Below are 22,892 nucleotides of genomic sequence, written 5' to 3'. Positions count from 1 at the left end.
TCTGTATGAATGTTTATTCTTAGCATTTTGCAGTCTGTGTGCTAATTTAGGTTGCTTTGAAGTTTGCCTTGCCTCCCAGCAATGCTGGATAGGGTTAGCCTTCAGAGTCTGGATTAATTTCAGCAATGACGTCCAGAAGGCAAAATCATTTTACAAATGACTTCTTAGAGATTTTGCACACAACTGAGTCGCACCCATCTGGGGTTTATCTCAGCTCTGATTGGAGACTTAAGATTTAAATCTGTTGAAAAATCCACATATAGACTCCTTCAGAAGATTGCTCGTGGGAAATTAGTGTTAATGACAGAGGGCAGGTGGAAGATTCTTGCAGTGAATGTTAATGTAATTGTGACCCTTGTGGGTCAACTGGTTTTTTGAGGAGGGGTTTTAAAAGTAGTTTCTCAGGAGGCTGTGAAACAGCTACTCTAGCATAAGCTGCTCCCTTTGAGCTTTTGTTCTTTATAATGCATTTGGTGCAGAAATAGGAAAGACCTGACACTCAGCCTTCCTGAAATATATGCAGAGTCCCTGAGATGTCAAGTCTGAATGACACCTAAGGAACAGGCTACAAATAGATTTCTGTAGTATTGCAGTAAGAAGGTTGGGTGATATATGTGCTGGTAAACACACAGCTGTCCTGAGGAAGCGCTGTTTCCTTGGGAGTTTTTGTGCTAAATGCGAAGCGGTGGATGCTGGTTGTGTAGTGTCTATGCCTTACAGTCAAGTAGCTCCCAGAGCCCTCCCCAGTGAGCAGGTCTTAGAAAAGATAAAAATTGAAGCTAATGTGGGAGAAGGGGATAAGAAAGGCTTAGGATAAGAAGCCACAAAGTGGGATCCTAAAGCAGTTGGTAGATGGAGTTGCAACAGAGGGGTAGTTATGAGAACTTGGGTACTGTAGGAGGTGTTAGGGCTACTGCAGTGCTGCTCTTGAAAACCTACTTAATGAGTAGGTTAGATGAAGGCTTGGGTATGCTGTGATTGTCAATGCAGTACAGTGCTGGCAGTAATTGGTATGTATCATTTTGGTTTCCAAAAGAGTTGATGGAGCAGACTGATGAAGGAAGGTTAGCTACTGTCTCAAGCTCAAAGCAGAGCCCAGCACTTCCTCTCTGTGGCAGATCCAGTGTGCTGGGAGCAGGGCCTTGAGGTTTGTTTTGCTCCCTTACTGCTCAAGGAGAAAGTCCAGACCTCTCTCATCTGCTTACCACCTTGGAGTAACTGGAGAGGGCCTGACTTAAGGGACCTTTAAAGGTCCCTTCCAAACTACTCTGTGATTGAGGGCTGAAAAAATGCTTTATTGTGAAAGAGCTGTGAGGTACAAGGGGTCAGACTTAGGAGATCTTGTGATCTCTTCCACTTGTAGGCTCTCAGAAGTCCAGTGGGTTGATTATAGCAGTAGAGAAAAGGTGCCAGGTTCACCTTCCCTCCAGGGTTGAATTACATCAACATTTTCTCTGTTGACAAAGCCAGTCTAAGAAGCTGTATTTGGTGCTAATGCCTGCTCTCAGATCGTAGCTCCCTACCTTCTCCTTGTGCTGCTGCTGTTATTTGAAGAGAGACTTTAAAGTGGGTTACCCAAACAATTCCAGTTTAAAAGTTTTTTCTCTTAACCTGGGTTGTTCCAGTGACCTCCTTTGCAGAGCTCCCCTCCTACGGAAGTGTTGTGTTGGCACAGCGCTGCAACGGCAGCACGAAAGGCAGAGGGCTGGGGATGGGTGGGGAAGGTGAGCACTGCTGAGCCTATTGAGGCAAGTGTTCATGCAACCATATGCTGAATGCAGTTTTCCCAGGAGAAGGGTGGGAGAGGCTGAAGTGAGGTCAGAGCAGTGCGTGAGAGCACAGGAAGGAAAGAGGGGATTAGAGTTTTATGGTGGGGGATCTACAACGAGTCTTTGGTCTTGTCCCCACCCAAGTTTCTCCATCTCTGCCCTCCTTCACAAAACTGTTCCTTGAGATGTTACCTTCACTTGCCTCCCATAAGCCTTAAACATGTTTGTTTGATTAGCCCTGTGCCAGAAGGGCATCCTGATGCACCTTTCCTGACACAATGGGCTGAAATGAGGCAAACTCGATCCTTCCGGGTCTGCATACGCTTTTCATCATCCCAAAGGAGCTTTGCCAACTCACTCCAACTAATCCCTCTATTGTGAGCAGAGTTGTGTTAATACCTAGCAGGAGCTGGAGGGCATGTGAACAAATGCTATGCTTGATGCCTGTAACATAGCGTAAGTGATGCTGAGCTTTCTTAGTTTTCTTCATGACTCCTCACTATGGCACCTTTGTGTTGAACTGCTTAAAGTAACCTGCTCCAGGGCAGGAGGTAGGTAAAGCTGCATTTGTGTTTGTGAGGGTAGTTGCAGTTCAGCTCTGAGCTTTTCTGGAACAGATTAGAGATCCAGGGCACTTGCTCTAGAATCAGTGTCCTCTTCTGTCAGAGCTGGCATGGCTTTCTCCCTAACACAGGAGTCAGTGAGCCTTGTCTTTGACAATTCTGAGTTCTCTTGCACTCTCTTGGCTTTTCCAGGCCCATTTATGTCACTTACATTTTCAGTGGCTCCTCCAGTGGCCTGCCCCTCATTCTGCAAATTGATCAGGGCTTAGTTTCTAGTTCTGTGGCTCTTCTGCTGACTTCAGTGGATTTGGGGTTAAATCTCTGTGATAATGACCTGTAAATTTCCTATGAAAAAACATAAACATGCAAACCTGACTGACCCTTTGGTATTGCCTCCAGGTGATAATGAAGTAAAACTGAGTGAGCTTGTAACAAACACAGTCCTAAGTAATGCAGCATGTAAACTAACAGGTGAGAAAGGAATTTGATAGAGCAGGAAAGGGTATGTGCGTGTTCCTCTGGCTCAAGCTGATAGCACCAGTTTAAACAGCAGCAAACATCAAATCAGAATGTGCTAAGCCTCCCTAAGCACCACTTACCATAAAGATGTATTTTTTAATCATTTCTTTTATATCTTTCCTCAAAGCCTCTAGTTCCAATGTTGCGCAAAGGAAGGCTTTGTGGTTTTTCTCCCCTGACAAATCCCTAAAACACTTTTATAAGACAGGAAGAGAAAGTAGTCATTGCTACAATGCATGCATGTGTTTACAGTACTATATTGTTCAAGAGGATCTCTGTGAATCCTGGTTCTCAACTTCTGAGAATCTGTGTCAAGAGACTGTACATCTGGCTGCAGTTTCCAGCTTAGGGCTTTAGGGAGAGTCTATGTGGTGTGGAAAGTCCATGACCCTTCCCCATACCACCCTGGTAGCAAACTGGAACCTGGGCTGTGTCCTATATGTTCAGACCTTGAACTCTTCTGGAAAAGAAATACAGCTTTGACATACTATGTAAACAAACAAAAAGATATTTGCACACTTCTTTGTGGAGAAACAATTGAGCTGTAACTGACACTGCTTGCATGATATGTTTCTTCAGCCAGAAACTTGCCTGGAGCCAGCAGTGACTTCACAGGTTTCCCATACTCAGGCATCATCAGTCAATGCTGGTTGTGAAGGAGCCCACCTACACTGATGCCTACTGTCCAAACTTGTGGTCAGGATGTGAGGTCAAGTGCCTGACATCCCTGCTGAATGCTTCCCTTTCACAATGCCATCAGGGTGGCCCTGCAATCCACTCACTGTCCCACAGTGTGATTGACAAAGATGGTGAAACCAAGACAGCTGAACTTTCTGCCTGTCTTGATCAAAACAGTCCTCACTGCCCAGGTTTGATGTACACACCTGATGGGAAGAGTCCAGGCAAAGTCCAGGAATCACCATATCTTCATCATGCACGTGAAGAGGAAATGGCCTCAAGTTGCACCAGTCTAGGTTGGATATTAGTAAAAATCTCTTCACAGAAAGGATTGTAATGCATCAGAATAGGCTGCCCAGGGAAGTGGTGGAGTTGCCATCCCTGGAGGTATTTAAAAGACATGTAGATGTGGTACTGAGGGACATGGTTTAGTGGTGACCTGGCAGTCATGGGTTAAACAATTAGACCTGACCATCTTAAAGGTCACTACCAAACAAAACAACTCTATGAAGAAAGCAATCTGCACATGAGTACTGACTTCTGAGTTTTCAACAGAAGCTTCCATCTTTGTGAGGAGAGTGGGCAGAAAAGTTTTGAAAGAAGTTGAGGAAAAGCTACTAGAAGATCAGATTAGAAGATGGAGGATGCATTTAAATATGTGAAGACCACAGGGGCATAAGAGTGATCCAGACCTGAAGCTAGGCAAAGGTGATTAACCTGTCACTTGTGAGGAGTAAAGGCAGAACCATTCAGTTAAGTATTCGTTCCATTTTTTGGAGTAAAGATAGAATGATGTTGTCCCACGTTACAGTAACAACAAAATACTTTGTATATTTCTATTAGTAACTGTGAGGATGTTAATTGCTCATTATATGTCTTTTAAAATCAGTAAGCACTGAACAGTATTTGAAGTGTTAAATAATTCTTTTTGTTATTACTGTTTGCTTTGTAATCACTCTTGGAAAGTTGGCTAGAACAACAAATGTTGTGCCATTCCTAGAGGAATAAGGGAGAAGACAAAGAGAGAGCTGTAAGTTGCTTAGCTCAATTTTGCAGGAAAAATCCTGGAAAGTTAAATCTGGTACAGAGCTAAGAAGGCAGCATGATCAATATATGTTATCTTGGGTTTTGTCAAAATGAAATCTTGTCAAGTAGAGGATATATTTTTTAGGTGAACTGGAAGCATGGTTGATTAAGATAACCCTTTAAATATAAGCATTGGGTTTTTGCTTCAGTCCATTATATTCTGATTTAACACAATGCCTTAGCAGACATTCTTTTCAGAATTGGACTATGTCACACAGCTTCTAGCTATGTCACACACACTTCTAGTGATGGTGACTGACTCCACCACCTCCCTGGGCAGCCCATTCCAATGGCCAGTCACTCATTCTGTGAGGAATTTCTTCTTAACATCTAGCCTAAACACAATAATTCTACTGGCAGGTGTTCATAGTGGTGAAAACCAGTCTGAAGGAGGTGCAGGATTGCACCAGGAAAATTTGCTAGGGCAAAAGCCTGGGGAAGTAAGGAGTCAGAGATCCAGGTCAGTCTAGGCCTTTCCACAGGAGCCAAATCAAGTCAGGCATCTCAGAGGCGACAGCACAGATTGTGATGAGAATTATATTCTGCGAACAAATAAAAAGAGCATTGGAATTGTATATTAGAAAGACATCACTGTGTAAAAGGTACCCTGCTTTAAGCAGCATTAGCTCCTCATGCTGGCCTTCCAGAGTCAGTGCTTCAGAGGTCTGGGGAGAGGTTGAAAATGGTTCAGAGAAGAACTGCAGATGTGACTCAAGATCTACGAGAGCTGTTAGGCCGTAAGAGATGTGATGAGCCTGCTACAGTTTGTATGGTCAAGAGAAAATTAAGAATGGGCTTTGAGTCTGCAAGTGCTGTGTGGGAACGGGGCCATGAAGAGAGGCTGCTGGAACAGCTTTGGCTGGTGGAACTGGTTCTCTTGTCTCGTGTCTTGCGCCTCATGCTCACCAGTCTGACCTGTGACTGATTATCCACATAGAAGCAGATGTTTACAGGCAGTGGTTTGTCAGTAGGTGGATCACATGCAGATGTGGAAGGGATTGCTGACAGTAGATGGTGCTTTAATTTAACAGAAAAGGGAAGAATGCAATTAAGTGGTTTGAGGCTGAAACAAACACACATTTGTATTCAAAACTGCTAAGAGTTAGCAGCCTAACAGTAAGCTGGAAAGGTATAGAGGGGAATGTCTGTAAGCTTACAGCCTTCAGATTTCAGTATAGTATTCTTCAAAATGTTAAACTGAGAAGAGTCATGGCTCAGAGACAACTGAATAGACACATGACCATGTTTTATCTAGCAGTCTGTTGTGTAGGGGACCAAATTTCCTTATGGAATTTATTTTCATCTGAAATGTTAACTGGCCAGAACTGCAGTATATATTTTTTCCCCTCCCACAACACCTTTTCCTTAAAGATTTTGACAAAGCTGCTACTCTCCTTGTCACTCAGTTGCATGTGCTTGGGGCTGACTCTGTTCTCTGTGTGACAAAGTACACTGCCTGAACCACATCTTGTCTCTGCTTTCTCCTTGTCACCAGAACTGGTTTTTGGTGGTTGTTTTTTTCTGTGCCATTGTCTATAAAGTTAGTTCTCTATTGTGATGTGATTATTGCAAATATCTACACTTCTACAGACACAAGCACTGGGCTAATATGTCCATCTTCTTGAGGAAGTTTTTCCTTTTGGAAAAGCTTGGATCCTTCAGTGAAACTGTCTAGGCTGGGGAAGGTGTTCCGGAGCATCTCTTGGTGCTGTTTCTTCTATGTGTATCTCTAGCTTATGGCTCTGTCAGCAGGGTAACCCTCAGTGGTTTAACCGAGTCTTTAAGTGTACTCCAGCCTCACTCTGCAAAAAGACCTCACATAAGCAGAGCTTTCCTCACAATGGCTTTTTAGATTAATCACAGCAAGGACAGCCTAGAAGAGACCAGTCAACTGTGCCTGGAACTTGGAAAGCCATCTAGCCCAGAGATCTGCTTCAAACAACCAATTGCCTTGGACTCTTTCCGAAAAAAGACTCTGCAGACACGTATCCCTTCAGTGAACTACCAGAGATGAAGGCATATTGCCAGAAGAGCCAGCTGCATTTGGGATTAGATGGCTGGAAAGAAGTCCTCTTTCTGTCTTCAAGACAAAAATCACTTTTTAACATCTGCTGCAGAGAGTTCTTGTGACTTGCAGTTCCACAAGAAGTTGTCCTCTTCCTTCTTTTTCCTGATCTTTTGTTAATTAAGTTTATTTTCTTTCCCCTTCTTCACCCACTGTGTCTCCTCCTATGTTCCTACTAGGTAGGAGTAGGATCCTTTTTCTATGCATTGGTTGTTTTTCTGTCTCTCGAAGTCTCATGATAGCTCCAGCAATTTTGTGTTTCACAAGGTGAGCACACCCCAAACGACCTGGCAAGATCTGCCTGCACTCGGAAAATTGCTTGGAGAGAGTACTTCCTCACTAAGCCTTTGGTTTATTGTTATTTCAGTGCAAAATGAATAATGAGAAGATTTAAGTAAACAAATGGATTTGATTCAAGCCCATCATACTAGGGGTGTGGGGGGAGAGGAGCTGCTTGTCCTGACAGATCATCTCATTAAGTCCCACGTGGCACGATGTGTTGAAAGCAGTTTATCACACGTAATGCTTGGGCATGATGGGGTGAGCTGGGGATCAAGTGTATATCTGTCCTCCCCTTAATTCTTAATATTCCAGATAGAGTAGAGTAGAATAGAATAGAATAGACCAGGTTGGAAGAGACCTTCAAGATCATCGCGTCCAACCCATCAACCAATCCAACACCACCTTAAACAACTAACCCATGACACCAAGCACCCCTTCAAGTCTTCTCCTGAACACCTCCAATGATGGTGACTCCACCACCTCCTCGGGCAGCCCATTCCAATGGGCAGTCACTCTCTCTGTATAGAACTTCTTCCTAACATCCAGCCTAAACCTCCCCTGGTGCAGCCTGAGACTGTGTCCTCTTGTTCTGGTGCTGGCTGCCTGGGAGAAGAGACCAACCTCCGCTTGGCTACAACCCCCCTTCAGGTAGTTGTAGAGAGCAATAAGGTCTCCCCTGAGCCTCCTCTTCTCCAGGCTAAGCAACCCCAGCTCCCTCAGTCTCTCCTCATAGGGCTTGTGTTCCAAACCCCTCACCAACTTTGTTGCCCTTCTCTGGACATGTTCCAGCAAGCCAACATCCTTCCTAAACTGTGGGGCCCAGGACTGGACACAGTACTCAAAACTAAATATGCACAGCTCAAGGTGTTTGAAATTATGTTACAAAAATCACCTCTTTTCTCTCTTTCTTCCACAGTCTCAGCTGCCGGCGATGTATCATTGTGGGAAATGGTGGAGTACTTGCAAATAAGTCATTGGGGTTAAAAATTGATGACTATGATGTTGTTGTCAGGTGAGTCTTTGCCATCACAACTTTCTTGTCATATACTCAGTGTCTGTGTCAGTTTACATGCTATGGGTGCAAACATTAAACCTACACTTGTGGCACCATCCATTTGTAGAGAAGGGGGGGGGGGGGAAAACACCAAAACAAGAGAATGTAGATGTTTATTACAAATGGTGATCTCATCAAAAGGTGAAGGCACTCCTTGAGCATTCCATTTTCCATAGCTGTTTGGGAGAGTGTGGTATCTCATGTGATCCTACTTGAGTCTTCCCTTTATAGCCCCTTTCTAAAAGCTGCTGCTTTTGTGATGCCCTTTGTTGGTGAAGCAATAAAATGTACTGTTAGATCTGTCCCAGACACTTGCCCAAGGTAGCTCAGAGAATTATTATTGGTCATACATGTGTAGCATTCCCTGGGACACAGACTTCATGGTTAGTGGAAAGAACCCTAGCAGCATAGACCCTTAGGAAGCAAAAAGTGTCCACGAGTGAGGACCCAGTAATTATTAAACAGCTGTAGATGCACCCTAGAAACTGAATACTTTGTCTCACTGTAGATGATGATGTTGAAGGGAGCAGAAGCAGAGTGTCATAGGGGTGGGGAAAGAAAGGACCACAGTCAAAGTTAGGATTTCTTGCTTTTGCTGGGAACCCAGGTCATCACCATCTCAGAATGCCTGGAAAACATGCTGATATTTGAAGTCACAGGTCTAGTCATAACTCTTTGTAATAAATCTGTCAAGTCAGGGTGGTCTGGGTGACTGGAGATTAACAAACATAATACCTGTACTAATGGAGAGTGAAAGACAGAGAGTGTGTAGGAGGGAGGGGGGGACATGCTCTAGAGAGCTACACACCATTAGTCTGACTTGGAAAAAAAATGCAGAGCTTTATAGCAGGTTCTGCATCATGAGTAACAAAATGTTACAATAATAAATGGTAAAAGTGGGATGAACTGCAGTCTAAGTCTATAAAAACTGATTTACCTTGGTCTAAGTTGGTAACTTTTGTTGTTAGTAAGAGAACTGATTTCATATTATAGGGAATACAACTGATACCATCTCTCTGAACTTTAGTCAACCATGAGATGTGGTGGCAAATAGCAAATTCTTAGGTAAGGTGGAAGACAGAATGGGATTAGTAAAAGAATTTAAGGTGCAGTGAAGGTATCATTTAGTATGGTCTCCTTTCTCTCTCATGTGCAAATAATGGGCACATGAGGTAAGAAAAGAACATACACAGAGTAATAAATACTCTTTAACTCTGGACAAAAAGACCAAGAAGGTCCCTTTCAGTTCTTTGATTCTGTGAATTTCCCCAGCAGTGCTCTGGACACCGAGATAACTGTTCAGAACAGGATGAAACTTTTACAGCTGTTCTCCTAGTTCACCTCACTGTTAGTTGTTAGCAAAGAGTTCTTACTGCTCCTCATAGTCTGGTGACTTGACATTATTTGAACTGAATTAAAATTCAGTGACAGCCTTTCCTTGGGCTCAGATTGTTAAAAAAGTACCAAGAGTGCAGTTTCAATTCATCTGGCCTGAGCCACCCACTAAGATTTATGTCACAAAGTCCTCTATTTAATTTCCAAATGAAAAGTTCAAGTTCTTCTCTCCACATCAGTAAATCTAAGTGAGTTTGCAAGCTGAGAGGATAAGAGGGCAACTAAGCACCTGTGATGTTTGTGGGATGGATAAAGGAGAGGAAAATCAACTGTAAAGGTTAAATGAAGCCAGGTGCTTGGATGTGGGACTGAGGAGAGGAGAGCAGACCTCTTAAATATACCCAACTGCTTCCTTTATTCCCATGGAAGCTCAGTAAGTCCCTTCTGTTGTAGCATCCTTTTTCATGCATTACAAAGCTTGCTTGAAGGATCTGATTTGGAACCTAAGAGTTGAATGTTGAGGGAAAAAAATGTGGTAAATTTCTGACAAAGGAGTGACACAGCAGTATGTGGAGGGTTTGGATGCTTCATCTGTTACCATATGAGGATCACTGTTGCAGCAAGAAATTTTGATCTTGTGGTGATGAGAGTTAGATCAGCTTTACAATTCTAAACCAGCTTGGAGGAAGCTAGTTACTGTTCTTCTTTACCTGGAGATCAGCAGATTTCAGTGCAGATGTTATTCCCAGCTGTCACACTGTTTACCTGGCAGGAGCTTTTTGCAGCAAGTCAGTCATTGGTGCTCTGAAATGCCTCCTTAAAATAGATTGCAGATGGGAAAAACAAGTGTGTACCAGAAATTCCTGGTTAAGAGGAGATAGGAATTCTCTTGTTGATGATGCTTTAGTGATATTTGAGAGGATCTTCATGGTGCAATGGTTAGGAGGTAGTGTCTCTAAGCTCCCTATGTCATCAGTGGATACAGAAAGAAAAATCTCATTGTGGAGAAACCTGCCTATCCATGGGCAGTATGAGGAGGCCTGGCACCCTGACAGGTTTTCTCAGTTTTAGCTGTGTTTATAACCACCAGCATGTGCTGCCTGAGAATGAGTTCAAGCTGTGTAGTTCAGGCTTTCATGAACACAGGTTGTGGCTGCCAGAACTTTCTCTGCTCTGTTGCTTGTGCTACCCCTGGGGCACTGACCATGAAGCTGACAGTGCTGGCTCCTTAGCGCAGAACTCCAGCTCTGTGACTCTGTCAGCAGCTCACACTCTGGCCCTTCACTGGAGACCTGGGTTCGTTTTACTTGGGGAAATGGTTTGTTTTGTTTCCGGTCTAGATATAAAGTAGAGGTCCCAAGTTTAGGGAGCTTTAACAACATAAGCTGCAAAATGGTGAACCCAGCAGCTGGAGGTGGGGAAAACCCAGCCAAAGAGCTACACGTGACACTTGAAACCACTGCAGACACTAACCTTCCCCTCAGCTCAAGAGGACAGGTAAAAATGTGGATAACTAACTTTTCCTTACATAATATTTTGTTGTATTTATCTCTGTTGCCCTTAAAGCCCCATGCTGTTACATTATGTAGGGTCATCTGCCCCAAAGAGACAGAATGCTCAAAGTTTAAATAATACCATAGCAAAGGGGATGATGCATAGCAAAGGTGAATGTGCCATCAGCAACAGAGGAAGAAAAAGGGAGGGATCTGGCTGGCTGGGACCACTGTTTCTGCAGTTAGGTTTAGATACCTCAAAGTCAGGGTTTATATACCACAAAAATAGGCTTAATCTCCTGCATAAATTGTGGTGGTACCAATTCTTAAGTTGTTTTCCCTTTTCTTTTTTCTTCCTAATGATGAAGTAAGTATTTTTACTGTAATTATAGGAATTTATTCTCCTTCATTCTGAATCCAGTTTCAGATTGTACTCAAGGATTTTCTTCTGCTAAAAGGTTTCCCACCTAAAACGCTTACCCCGGCTGAAAAAGGCAAATCCAGATCCTCATTAACATTCCTACATGGCAAAATTTTGCACTCCATAAGCACTTTCCAGTATATTGAACTACCCCAAGTCAAGGAGGCTGCAATAATTCAAGTAGGCAATGCTGTTCCATCGGGGGCTGCTGTTTGATGTCAGCAAGATTTGTATTCCAAGTTACTTGAAACTTCCTCAGCTTTGTGTTTCTAATTTTGAATAGAAGTTCTGAATAGCATTAATGTCATGAAAGTCATCACTGCTGTTAATGCCACTTTGTTTCTTAAAGGGCAGAACGTTGTCCCTGAGGGATGTTTTAACAAAAGCACTGCTAAATAAGTAGCATTCCTATAGAAATCAAGGTGCCCAAGAGGAAAGCTCTGTGTGCTTGGGTTTTCGGAGTGGGATGCATTTCCACGGCCAAAACTCCTTCTGGCTGGTGAGACTGCAGTGTTGCTGAGCCTTGCCATAGCTGTGCAGCACAGCCTCTTCCTTTGCATTGGCATTGCAGAGTAACTCAACTTCTGGATGGGCCTCTTTGGGGAATTGAACCAACTGGAGATTGTTCCTTTGGTTTTGTGAAAATGGCCAAGAAGGCCAATGGCATCCTGGCCCGCATCAAGAATAGCGTGGCCAGCAGGAGCAGGGAAGTCATTCTGCCCCTGTGCTCAGCACTGGTCAGGCAACACCTTGAGTACTGTGTCCAGTTCCAGGCCCCTCAATTTAAGAAGGACACTGAGACTCTTGAACGTGTCCAGAGAAGGGCAATGAGGCTGGGGAGAGGCCTTGAGCACAAGCCCTGCGAGGAGAGGCTGAGGGAGCTGGGGTTGCTTAGCCTGGAGAAGAGGAGGCTCAGGGGAGACCTTATTGCTGTCTACAAGTACGTGAAGGGAGGTTGTAGCCAGGTGGAGGTTGGTCTCTTCTCCCAGGCAACCAGCACCAGAACAAGAGGACACAGTCTCAAGCTGTGCCAGGGAAGATTAGGCTCGAGGTGAGAAGAAAGCTCTTCACAGAGAGAGTTGTTAGCCATTGGAATGGGCTGCCCAGGGAGGTGGTGGAGTCATCACCATCCCTGGAGGTGTTCAAGAGGGGATTGTATGTGGCCCTTGGTGCCATGGTTTAGTAGTCATGAGGTCTGTGGTGACAGGTTGGACTTGATGATCTTTGAGGTCTCTTCCAACCTTATTGATTCTATGATTCTGTGATTAGCTGGCTTTAGTGTTCCCTAAACAAACTCACTGCAGGTATGATGAGCACTGGGTGTGGAGTATGAGTCCAGTTTCCATTCACTTAAACTGCCATGGAGATGCACTGTTTCAGTGCAGTCTTGGAGAATCCAAGATAACCCAGAAGCAATGGAATGTTAGAATAGTTAATGCTTAGTCTGTAACTCTACATTTGCATAGACAATATTCTTCAGTTTCCTTTTCCAATGCTTCCAACACAATTTAAATCACTAAGAGTGCGTGTGCAGAAATGGTTTGCATTACATTAAATGAAATGAACAGCTTCCAGTTGAACTGTTGTCACTTGGTATAAAGGTTCATAAATACTTGTGGTGAAGAACTGCAAGAGTTAACGTTTGCTGCTGTAACAGCTGTGTAGAGGGAGCTCTTGCCCAGAGCGATTGCTGTATCATCAACATGCTGGAGTGTAAGTGGGGATCCATGACAGGGTTTTCTCTGGTTGCCCTGCAGGCTGAACTCAGCTCCAGTGAAGGGCTTTGAAAAAGATGTGGGTGGCAAGACAACTCTACGGATCACATATCCTGAAGGTGCAATCCAGAAAATGGAGCAGTATGAGAAGGATTCCCTGTTTGTTCTGGCGGGATTCAAATGGCAGGATTTCAAGTGGCTGAAATACATTGTTTACAAGGAGAAAGTGGTAAGAACACTGACAGCTGACACTGTGAAGGTCACCTAATTAGAACTGGTGTGCAGACATGATGTCACAGGCGTATTTGCCACGTTTTGATCTGAGGAGAATTCCTTTGTGTGTCCTGCTGTATTTAAATGAAGGGTTTTTTACTTGATGGACTTCAGCTTTAATTAAAGGTTTTGCAGAGACCTCTCTCTGTAACCTGACCTTACATCACAGATGAGGTTTTCTATTCTAGATTAGTGTGTACTGTGATCAATTACTTGAGTTGTTATTTATTTTAAAGAGTATACAAAAGGACCAGATTTTGCATGGATTTTATGGACTCTTGGGATTTAAGAGCAGAGGAAGGAAAAGAGCAATAGCAAGGGGAAGAAATGGGAATTTGAGGATAGGGATGTGATGGCGTAGGAGGGGGAGAAGAGAAAGCAGCAGCACAACTTGTCAAAAAGGCTACAATCCACAGACTTGATGTGACCACCTGGATAGCACAAGTCATTATATTTTGCCTAGTTATTGCTGTACTAGGACTTGTGATTTGTGTTTGACTAAAACATCGCCCACAAGAATCATATCAAGTGTAGCACTGAAATGGTGAATGCACTGCTTTCCCCATGTAAATACTTTGTCCCAATCAGTTGCATTACTGCCTTTCTGAAGTACTACAGAACCCTCACTAGTGAGAGTTGTTCTCTGTAATTCACCAGTCTTAAATGGAATCAGGTTGTAGTCAATGACTTCTCATTCAGTGGATGATTTACCTTTATCTGCTGTCATGAAATCCAATATAAATGCCCTCGTAGTTCTTGTTTTACAAATTTTAGATGTCTGTTTTCAAATGTTCTTTTATGCTTTTTCAACAAATAACCAGACAATCAGATTACTATTCAGAGGATGAGATGCTGTATCATGTATATAGAGCCAGAGAGAGGAGGTTGGCAGCTCACCACATAGAGAATCAAGCAGTCTGTGAATATAGTTGTATACAGATATTACAAAGATGGCCTTAAGGGCTCATACTTTGCTTGTCTCACACTGGCACAGACTTGCAATTATTCTCCTGGTACCAGACAGATGAAGATACCTGTCAGCCTCTGGGCAAGTACAAGGGGGCTTTCATAACATGAATAATTGAGTCAAAAGTAATTTTCTTTGGTCTGTGTCATGCTCTTGTTCTTCATTCTGGGCAAGGGAAAGCCCTGGCAGCGTCAGTGCCCTGCAACCTAAACACAGCTGTAAAGACTCCTAGTGTTTAGCACGAAATTCAAAGGATGGGTTGGTTTGTTTCAAAACAGATTGAATTTCCACCTAATGTGGCTCTAACTACGTAACAGTCACGTGGTCATAACTATAGTCTAACGTGGTAGCCCCTGCCCTTGGTGATGTAACAAGTAGTTTGTTAGAATGGGCGAGAAGCCTGGGGAAAGTAATCTTAACTGAGTGCTTCAGTGCCCAGCTTGGCACAGAGAACCTCTTGCATTGTATGTTACTTCAGTGCTCTAATGGATGTCTCCTTATCACTCATTTCTTTGGAATAAACAGCACATTTTTCAGGTCTTGTAGGTGGCCTTTTCCAGATTTTTTACTTCCAGTTGCTCTTATGAATCCCTGCAGTTGCTTCATCTTTTTGTTAAAGAGCAGTTCCCGAAACTGTATAAAGTACAGCAAACAGAGAAGAGCAAACAGCTGCCTCGCTAGCCTTGCAGTTCTCATACATCCGCTGTTTTGACTGCCTTCTCCACAGTGGCATGGGACTGAAGGGGAGCATGCAGTTCTTTGAGACTCCAGGCCTCGGGAAGCACTGAAAAGCAGCTGCCTCCCCAGCTCTGCACCCTGTGCTTGTGCCATTGGCTCTTCCTGCCAAAGTGCAGGACCATGCGCTTGTCACTACCATTCTCTCTTCCAGAACACTTCTCCAGTTTGCCAAATTCCTTTGGCAGAGCTTTGTAGTATACCTGCCATTCTTTCAAGATTCATGTCCTCTGCTGCAGTTTAATAAGCAAATTTGTTACTCCATCATCCAGGCTGACAATGAAAACACCAAACAAAGTTAGGTCCTAGGCAGACCCCAAAGTAACAACATCCTTCAGTTTCTACAGTGAGCCTGCTGAGAACTCCCCCTGGATTGTTTTTTGGCCACTTCTGAACTTGTATCACAGTAGTATCATCAATAACATTTTTGGTGTGTCAGAAGGCCTTACTGAATTGCAGTTTCTTATGATACTTTTTTTGCCTTTATTAGGAAATACTGGGTTGGGTTTTTTCAATGATTCTTCCCTGACAAATCCACCTGGGTTAGTCTTTGTTATTCTTTGAGGTGCTTACACATAATTAATCTTGCTAATCTGAGAATCAATAATAAACCAACTCTCTTCTTTTTTGCCTTCCTAGGGCTAGTCCTTTGACACTCTTCTATACAGATTCCCAAAGGGAATCATTGCTGGGTTTTGAGGCTGCTGAGCCAGTTCCTTGAATGTTTTAGTCCAGGTGACTGGAAAACATGTACCTTGTCCTCTCTAGTCTGATCTTTCTCTATTTGAGGCTGAGATCTTGCTGTCATTTGCTTTAGCTGCAAGCAGGTGGCTAGTACAGCTGATTGCTAGTAGAAACCAATGCAAAAGTGCTGTCTCTTAGCTAGAAGAAATAACCCAAGAGAGAGCTAACAGTGTTCTGGGAACGAGATGTAGGCGTCTGTTTGTTCTGGTAGTGAGCGTTAGTATTTTATCAGTGTGTGGTAAGTTCAAAATGACAAATGCCTGCTAGTGCTCTCTGTGGAGAGTTTGTGTTTGTCTCTCAGCTGATTTGCCAAAGAAAAGGGAGTTTCTTTCCTTCCTGGATTCATCTAGAAGCACTTGCTTGGCCTGGGACCTCTCTATGCCACTGCTGCTTATTCCTTATGTGACATTAGGCCTGTCCCTCTGCAAGACTTTATCCACATACCAGTGGTTATGGTCAGGAGTCTGACCTCAGGGCAGAGATAAAGGAAATGGAAGCTTCCTGCTGAACATGATTGCTGTGGAAATGGACACGTTCCTCAAAAAAATGGGCTGAACTCTGCCTGCTGATGTTTCCTTTATCCCTGAATGTTGATGGCAACTGCATGCATCCATGGCACAGTCACAGGTGACGAATGAGACTTCTTGAATTCCTTCAGACACCCCACCTGGAGCTTCTTGGACCTGCTTTACCAGAGATTCTAGCCCAGGTATTAGGATCCTTACTTAGTCCTCTCTGAAGTAAGTGAAACCAAAGGAGTTTATCTGTGGAAAAGTAAATAAAAGGCAAATGGCTGTTTATTGCTGGGGTCAGTGGTCAGATAAGCTTATTCTCCCTGCAGCTGAGAAGGATTTACTCTATGTTATATTAGTCTTTTGGCAGCACTTACATACTGAGGAAGGGATAAGTGCTTTGTAGAGAGGAGGATTTTCAGGGGATATCATAAGGAAAAAATAATCAGTGTGGTGCAGAAGCAACAGCAGAACAGTGAGGCAGAGAACTGGATGTGTTATATACAGTCTGGTACAACAGCCTTCTGGAGATCTGCATGATGGATGCCTCAGTGCCCTGGGAGGCACAGTATGCAGAAAGAGGAGCAGTAGAATATGGACCAAAGAAAAAGTAAAAGCTCGGCTTCCTTTTATTTCACAGTGAAGCAGAAATATCTGGAAGCAAATGAAAACATAAATGAAAAGACTGATCTGGAAAAAAGGACAGATTTAGCTAAATACTCAGCATCAGCAACAAACAGTCTTTATCACCAGGTCTGGGTGACCTGGCACTCAAAATGGCAAGCCTTGCAGTGAGTTAGGACAGTACTGTATCTCTTGAGAGCATAGACCTGTCTTTAAGAAGGGGAAATGTGGGTGAATCTGAGTGACATAAACCCTGGTTAATCTGATTTCAGTCATTTGACAAGATTAGAATAAACTGGAGGAGAAAATAATTGCACTTGTTACAAGTAAAGGAATGGGGGAGAAAGGAGAGAGCTATGGTGGAGAAAGGTGACATGGTTAGCAGAGGGGAGTATTGCACCATGCTCTTCTAACATTTCAGTGTACAAATGAAAAGGAAATGGGCTGGAATCCCACAGTGGCATGAAGCCATGATTATTGCTGAAGGGTCACAGATGTGAGTTGTTTGTGCGTCTGCTGTGACTGCTGTGGCAGTTCTGACTTGCAGTCGTTGCTGCAAGAGCCTGCTGTGGCATTTCCAGGCACCTCTTCTCTGATGAAACAGCTGCTGCTACTGCATCCCTAGAGGTGGATTGCTCACAGTCACTCAGAGCACTTGCACTCTCCTGGACTGTTCTTTTTGCTAAGAGACATTACCCATATGTATTGTGATCCACCCTGCCTGCTTCCCACTGTTGTACCATCCTGCATCACCGTGGGTCTCTCAGTGACAGAAGCTCTTTCTGAATACCCAAAGTACCAGTAAGTGGTAAGGAGGTTTGGCCATGTCCTGCTCTTCTCTATTAAAGTAATGGTCAAAAGCTGAAGGCTTCTCTATTATGTGGAGAGCAGATGCTTTTTAAAACAAATAGAGGAATTTACAAGTGCCAGATCTGCAAAGCAGCTATTACAGCCTGATGCCGATTCCAGGGTGGGTTTTGACCTGTTATTAGTGAATCAGAAGGAGCTGTCTTCCTTGCTAGGGCTCACTTCCCTAAACATCTGGCAACCGGTAGTAAAGCAGCCAAGTGAGGGCAAAGGTTTCACTAGCAATTGGCAGCTCACAAGCTTTCTTCTCATGTGGTAATGAGCCTGCAGACGCTTCCAGCAGGAATCTCTGCAGCCTTTGCCAGGAGGAGTCACTTGTGCAGTAAGTGCTTGCGGCACCTTGAAGCTCTCTTTGATAGTGAAAGTCATAGGAGCGAGTGAGCACCTGCCTGCCAGCGAGGCCAAGTTTGGGTTTCCGTCCCTTGCAGGGGCATGCCTCTGACGGCTTGCACTCGGCAATGATGCCATCTGCAAAGCAATCGTCCCCCAGCAGATGTTGAGACTCCAGCAGTGGACACAGCGTACCCCCTCTCCTTTGCCACAAGGTGTGACTGCTGCTTGTGGAGGAGATATTGTCAGTGTGGCAGCAGTGGAGAGTTTTTTTTTCCCCCCAACCTTTTATTTGGGAGCTACACTTCTGCTTTAAGTGAACAGGTTACTTTATTCCTGCTAAAATGTATGTTACCATGACTTCTTGTCTTGATCAACCTGCATTACTGTGCTAGAGACAAGGCCTGACTGCTGAGCCCTCACTTTCTGCTGAGCTTTTGTTTAGAGCCTCTCCTCTTCCATTACTTAATGTCCTCGTCATGCTATGTGTTTGCTAGGGCAGATTGCAAATGTCACAGCCTTGTAGTATGCTGTGGATTCCTCAGATTCTGGATGAGCCTTGCCTGTGGGCTGTTTTGCATCCCTGAAAAAAATCTTGATAAGCTACCACACTCCTTCTGACTTTAGGAAAATAGTGAGGCTGTGTGTCTGTTCTTGCTGCCCAGCCCCAAGTAAAACTTCATCTTGTATTCCAGCTTGTTTGGAATTTGAGCAGGTGATTTCTCTAGGTCTGGGCTAGGGAGGGAAAACCCTCCTGGGTTTGGTGGACCTATGAGTCCACTATCAGCTGTCTTAATGCATTATGAAAGCAAAGGTAGATTACAGATTTGTGAGGCCTGATACTGAGCTGAGAGAGAGCTCTTGCCCATCTGCTTAGAGATAGGCATTGCCTTGTGTCTTTCTGCTCTGCTTGGCCTCAGGTAGAAGAGGACAGAAGTTGGAATTGCTGCTCCATTATAAATGAAGAGAAGCTTTTGAATTGGGAAGTTAGTTGAAGGGTTGTGCCATTTCTTTCACAAATTGGAGCGTTCACCTAAACAGCCATTTCTCCATAATATAGAAAGGCATGGCTGGTGAGTAAGACAGCCAACATGCTTCAAGGACATGATAAGGCTTGCACTGGGGAAGAAGTAAGAAAGCCTTTTCAGTGCTGGTTGTCCTGGGGTCCTAGCATGTGGTGCAAAAGGCCATTTCCACTCACAGAGCATGAGGGAATTTTAGGAGAAGTTGATAGCAGAGAATACCTTAGTGCATCATCAGGATGGTTCAGTGCCTTGATCAAGGCAGCAACCATTACCAAATGCTGAAGCAGAAAAAAATGTCTTGTAATGAAGTGAAAACATCAGACAGACTCCTACCAGGTCTGTAACTGAAAAGAAGAGGTGGGGGAGTCTGTGTGATGCATTCTGTAGAGAACATTGCATATTGCTTTGACAGAGGGTAGCTGGGAGTTACTTTACCTTTCTGGGATGATTCTTGGGACAACGCTAACTTTTTTCAGCATTTGATCTCTCTCTGACTGCAGAAGTCTAGTCAGGACCTGCTTCCCCAGTGCAGTGCATTGGTGGGAATGGCCCAAGAGAGCCATGGAAGACTTGCATGTGAAAAAATAAATCCTTCTATGTGACTGGCCTAGGAGATCAGAGCCGTTTCCAGAAGACATAAGCAGATGTAAACACTGGTGCCCTTTGAGAGAAGGTGAGCCAGTTCCTTTCCGGAACAGAGGCTGGAAAATGTATGGGTATGCCATATAAAATCTTGACCCTGCTGACCAGAAGAGGGAGAAGACCTTGGCTCTGTATTGTATAGCTTTTAACAAGCTTTCAGGTCTCACTGTGGTAAGGACCATACAGGAGACAAATGACCCAGTTTGCAACACGGGCCTTTGGGGAGACTTCCTGGCCAGATTCCCAAAGGAAGGTTGTTGGTATGGAAAGTGCAGGCTGCAGCTTGCCCTTCATACATACCTGCATGCAACAGCATAATAAGATTAGGCAGGTCACTGCATAGCTGAGAGCTGCTCCCACCCAGGTATACTTAGTGTCTCTAAGTACACTGTCAAGCATCAGCTGGTGAGGGGCTGCTCTGATGCCGTTGCAGTTCAAGAAAGACAGGGAACTGTTTGAGAGGGTACAGCAGAGAGTTAGTGATGATATGGGGCCTAGAACATCTTTCTTATGATTGAGGGACTTGGGGATTTTTAGCTTGGAGAAGATTGAGTGGAACAGGCTGCCCAGGGGGGTTGTGGAGTCTCCCTCTCTGGAGATATTCAAAACCCGCCTGGATGCGTTCCTGTGTGATCTGCTCTAGGTGATCCTGCTCTGGCAGGGGGGGTGGACTGGATGATCTTTCCAAGTCCCTTCCAGCCCCTAACATTCTGTGATCTTATCAATGCTTATAAATTCTTAAAGGTTGTGTCAGGAGGATGGGGCCAGACACTTTTCAGTAATGTGCACAACCTTGAACATAGGAAGTTCCATCTAAACATGTGGAAGAATTTCTTTACCTTGAGGGTGACGGAGCACTTGAACAGCCTGCCCAGAGAGGTGGTGGCATCTCCCATCTCTGGAGTCATTCAAAGCTTGCCTAGATGCCATCCTGTGCAGTCTGCTCTAGGTGAAGCTGCTTTGGCTGGGGGAGTTGGACTAGATAATCTGCAGAGGTCCTTTCCAACCCAGATCATTCTGCGATTCTGTGTGCAGCATGTGCCTTCAGAGCATTTAGTATCGAAACATAGATGCACACTGAACAATAAAACTTGTCCACCTGGGTTGGGTCATCATGAATATTAACAAGCCTGTAGCTACATTCACCTAAGCTGTTAGGGCAAATGATTGTCCCCCTGTACTCAGCACTGGTGAGGCCACACCTTGAATACTGGGTTCAGTTTTGGGGTCTTCACTATGAGAAGGACATTGAGGTGCTGGAGCATGTCCAAAGAAGGGCAACAAACATGGTGAAATATCTAAATAATAGGTTTTATGAGAAACATCTGAGAGAATTTGGGTTTAGCCTGCACAAAAGGAGGCTCAGAGGAAACCTTATCACCCTCTACAACTACCTAAAGGGAAGTTGTAGCAAGGTGGGGATTGCTCTCTTCCCTAAGTTACAAGTGATAGGAAGAGAGAAGATGGCCTCGAGCTGCACCAGGGGGAGGTTTAGTGTAGATATTAGGAAAAATTTCTTCACTGAAGGGGTTTTATAGCACTGGAACAGGCTGCCCAGGAAAGAAGTGGAGTCACCATCCCTGGTGATATTTGAAAGACATGTAGATGTGGTGCTTAGGGACATGGTTTAGTGGTGGACACGTCAGTGTTTGGTTAATGGTTGGACTTGATGATCTTCAAGGCCTTTTCTACCATTCTGTAACTCTGAAAAGCCAGTGTGAGTGAGAGCCAACTGAAGAGCTACTGTAGCTGTCTTGGGAAAGCATCAGGGGTGTCCTCGTGTTGCAGTTGCCATCTCAGCAAATACTCAGACATCAATATTACCCAAATCCTGATAGGCAAATTTCAAGGTCATAGAGCATGGAAATTCAGGACAGGGTGATTAGCTTTATTGATCAAGGATAGGCTTGGAGTGTCTGAGACAATATAAAGAAAATTCATTCCAGATCTGAACCACACAATTCCATAAGCAGCAGAACTAACAAAATTGCCTGATTGGATTTATGTCCCTCTCACTCATGCCTCCCTCTTGAATTTCTCCCACCTCATAAATATCCAGTATGTTCTGTGCTCCCTTTTTCTTTCACTGCTGCCTGGTGGTTGCACACTGGCCAAGGTATGCATGTTCACTGGACCACACATACATGACTGGGCACCTGGCAGACCAAATGAACAGAGAAGTGCTGAGCTCCCATGGCCTCATCTCCACCTGGCCTCACATGCAGAGATGTGAATGGCTCTTCCATCCAGATGTACATGGCAGTCCCATGCCTGCTGAGGATATTGCATTGCCCACGTGTGCAGCAGATGTTCCTCCCCACTGGAGCAGAGTTTTGGGAATCCAGCACATGAAAAAAAGTCAGATAATATCATCAGTAGTGAAACTAAGACATTGCCCAGAGAGTATCAGCTATTTATACTAGTGTTAGTAGAATAAAGATGTTCCATGTTAACACTTCAGTAAAGAACTACAAGAATAATTTGGAGTCTGCAAAGCCTCCTTTAGTCTAAGAGATTTGAGTTCAATTTATTTAGCTTATGCATGAGATTTTGGGGAGATTTACTTGTAGCCTCTCTCTATCTGCCTAGAGGGAACATTTTTTTCTCTCAGAAGACTTTTTAATTTAGTAGGAAGAAATATATCTGAAGCTAGGCAAATGACCAAAAAAGGCAGCACATTTATGTCAGTATAATTATTTTTGCTACATCTGCCCTACAGGCTTGATGAATTTGCTCTTGAAGTCTTAAAGTCAAGACTGCATATCTCAGTAAAGCTCTGCTCAAGCAGTGTGAGAGTAAAGGGTTGGAAAGAGAAGTTGCTGATGGAGTAGCACTGCTCCCTGCTATGCAAGACGTCCAAGAAGATGTCAGCAGGATCTCTCTTGGCCTTTTGAGCAGTGCTGATAGTAAATAATAGAATATAGTGGCTAGGAGCTGCAGCTAGACAAAATCACCCTAAACAGATAACATTTCCTAGAAATTTGTGCTTATAATACTCGAATTACATAGCTGCAGAGGTGAGCACTGACTGCTGACACCTTTGTCTGAGATACAGCCTTAATCCAGTATCTGGGAAAATTCTTTTTTCCTGGGAGAACCCAAGACAGGGCTGTTGCCTTCTTACTATCCTGTTCTGTGACTCTGGGAACCCCTGTCCTCACTCTCTGTGACCCATTTATTGACACTTGGAAGC

The 22,892-nt window shown here is 44.1% G+C and overlaps 1 protein-coding gene across 9 annotated transcripts in view; it reads left to right on the top strand.

Annotated features, from left to right (window-relative positions):
* Positions 1 to 22,892, top strand: part of ST3GAL3 (ST3 beta-galactoside alpha-2,3-sialyltransferase 3) — a 212,914-nt gene that overhangs the window by 150,939 nt on the left and 39,083 nt on the right. For all 9 annotated transcript variants that reach the window (XM_054165700.1, XM_054165706.1, XM_054165704.1 and 6 more), the window contains 2 exons: positions 7,879 to 7,974; positions 13,023 to 13,209. In XM_054165700.1, coding sequence (XP_054021675.1) covers positions 7,879 to 7,974; positions 13,023 to 13,209 — 283 coding nt within the window. The remainder of the gene's footprint in view (positions 1 to 7,878; positions 7,975 to 13,022; positions 13,210 to 22,892) is intronic.

The sequence above is a fragment of the Dryobates pubescens genome, chromosome 11 (genome assembly GCF_014839835.1).
Source record: "Dryobates pubescens isolate bDryPub1 chromosome 11, bDryPub1.pri, whole genome shotgun sequence".
Lineage (NCBI taxonomy): Eukaryota > Metazoa > Chordata > Aves > Piciformes > Picidae > Dryobates > Dryobates pubescens.
The sequence above is the reverse complement of the archived record's forward strand: the minus strand, read 5'-3'. Positions and strand labels throughout refer to the sequence as shown.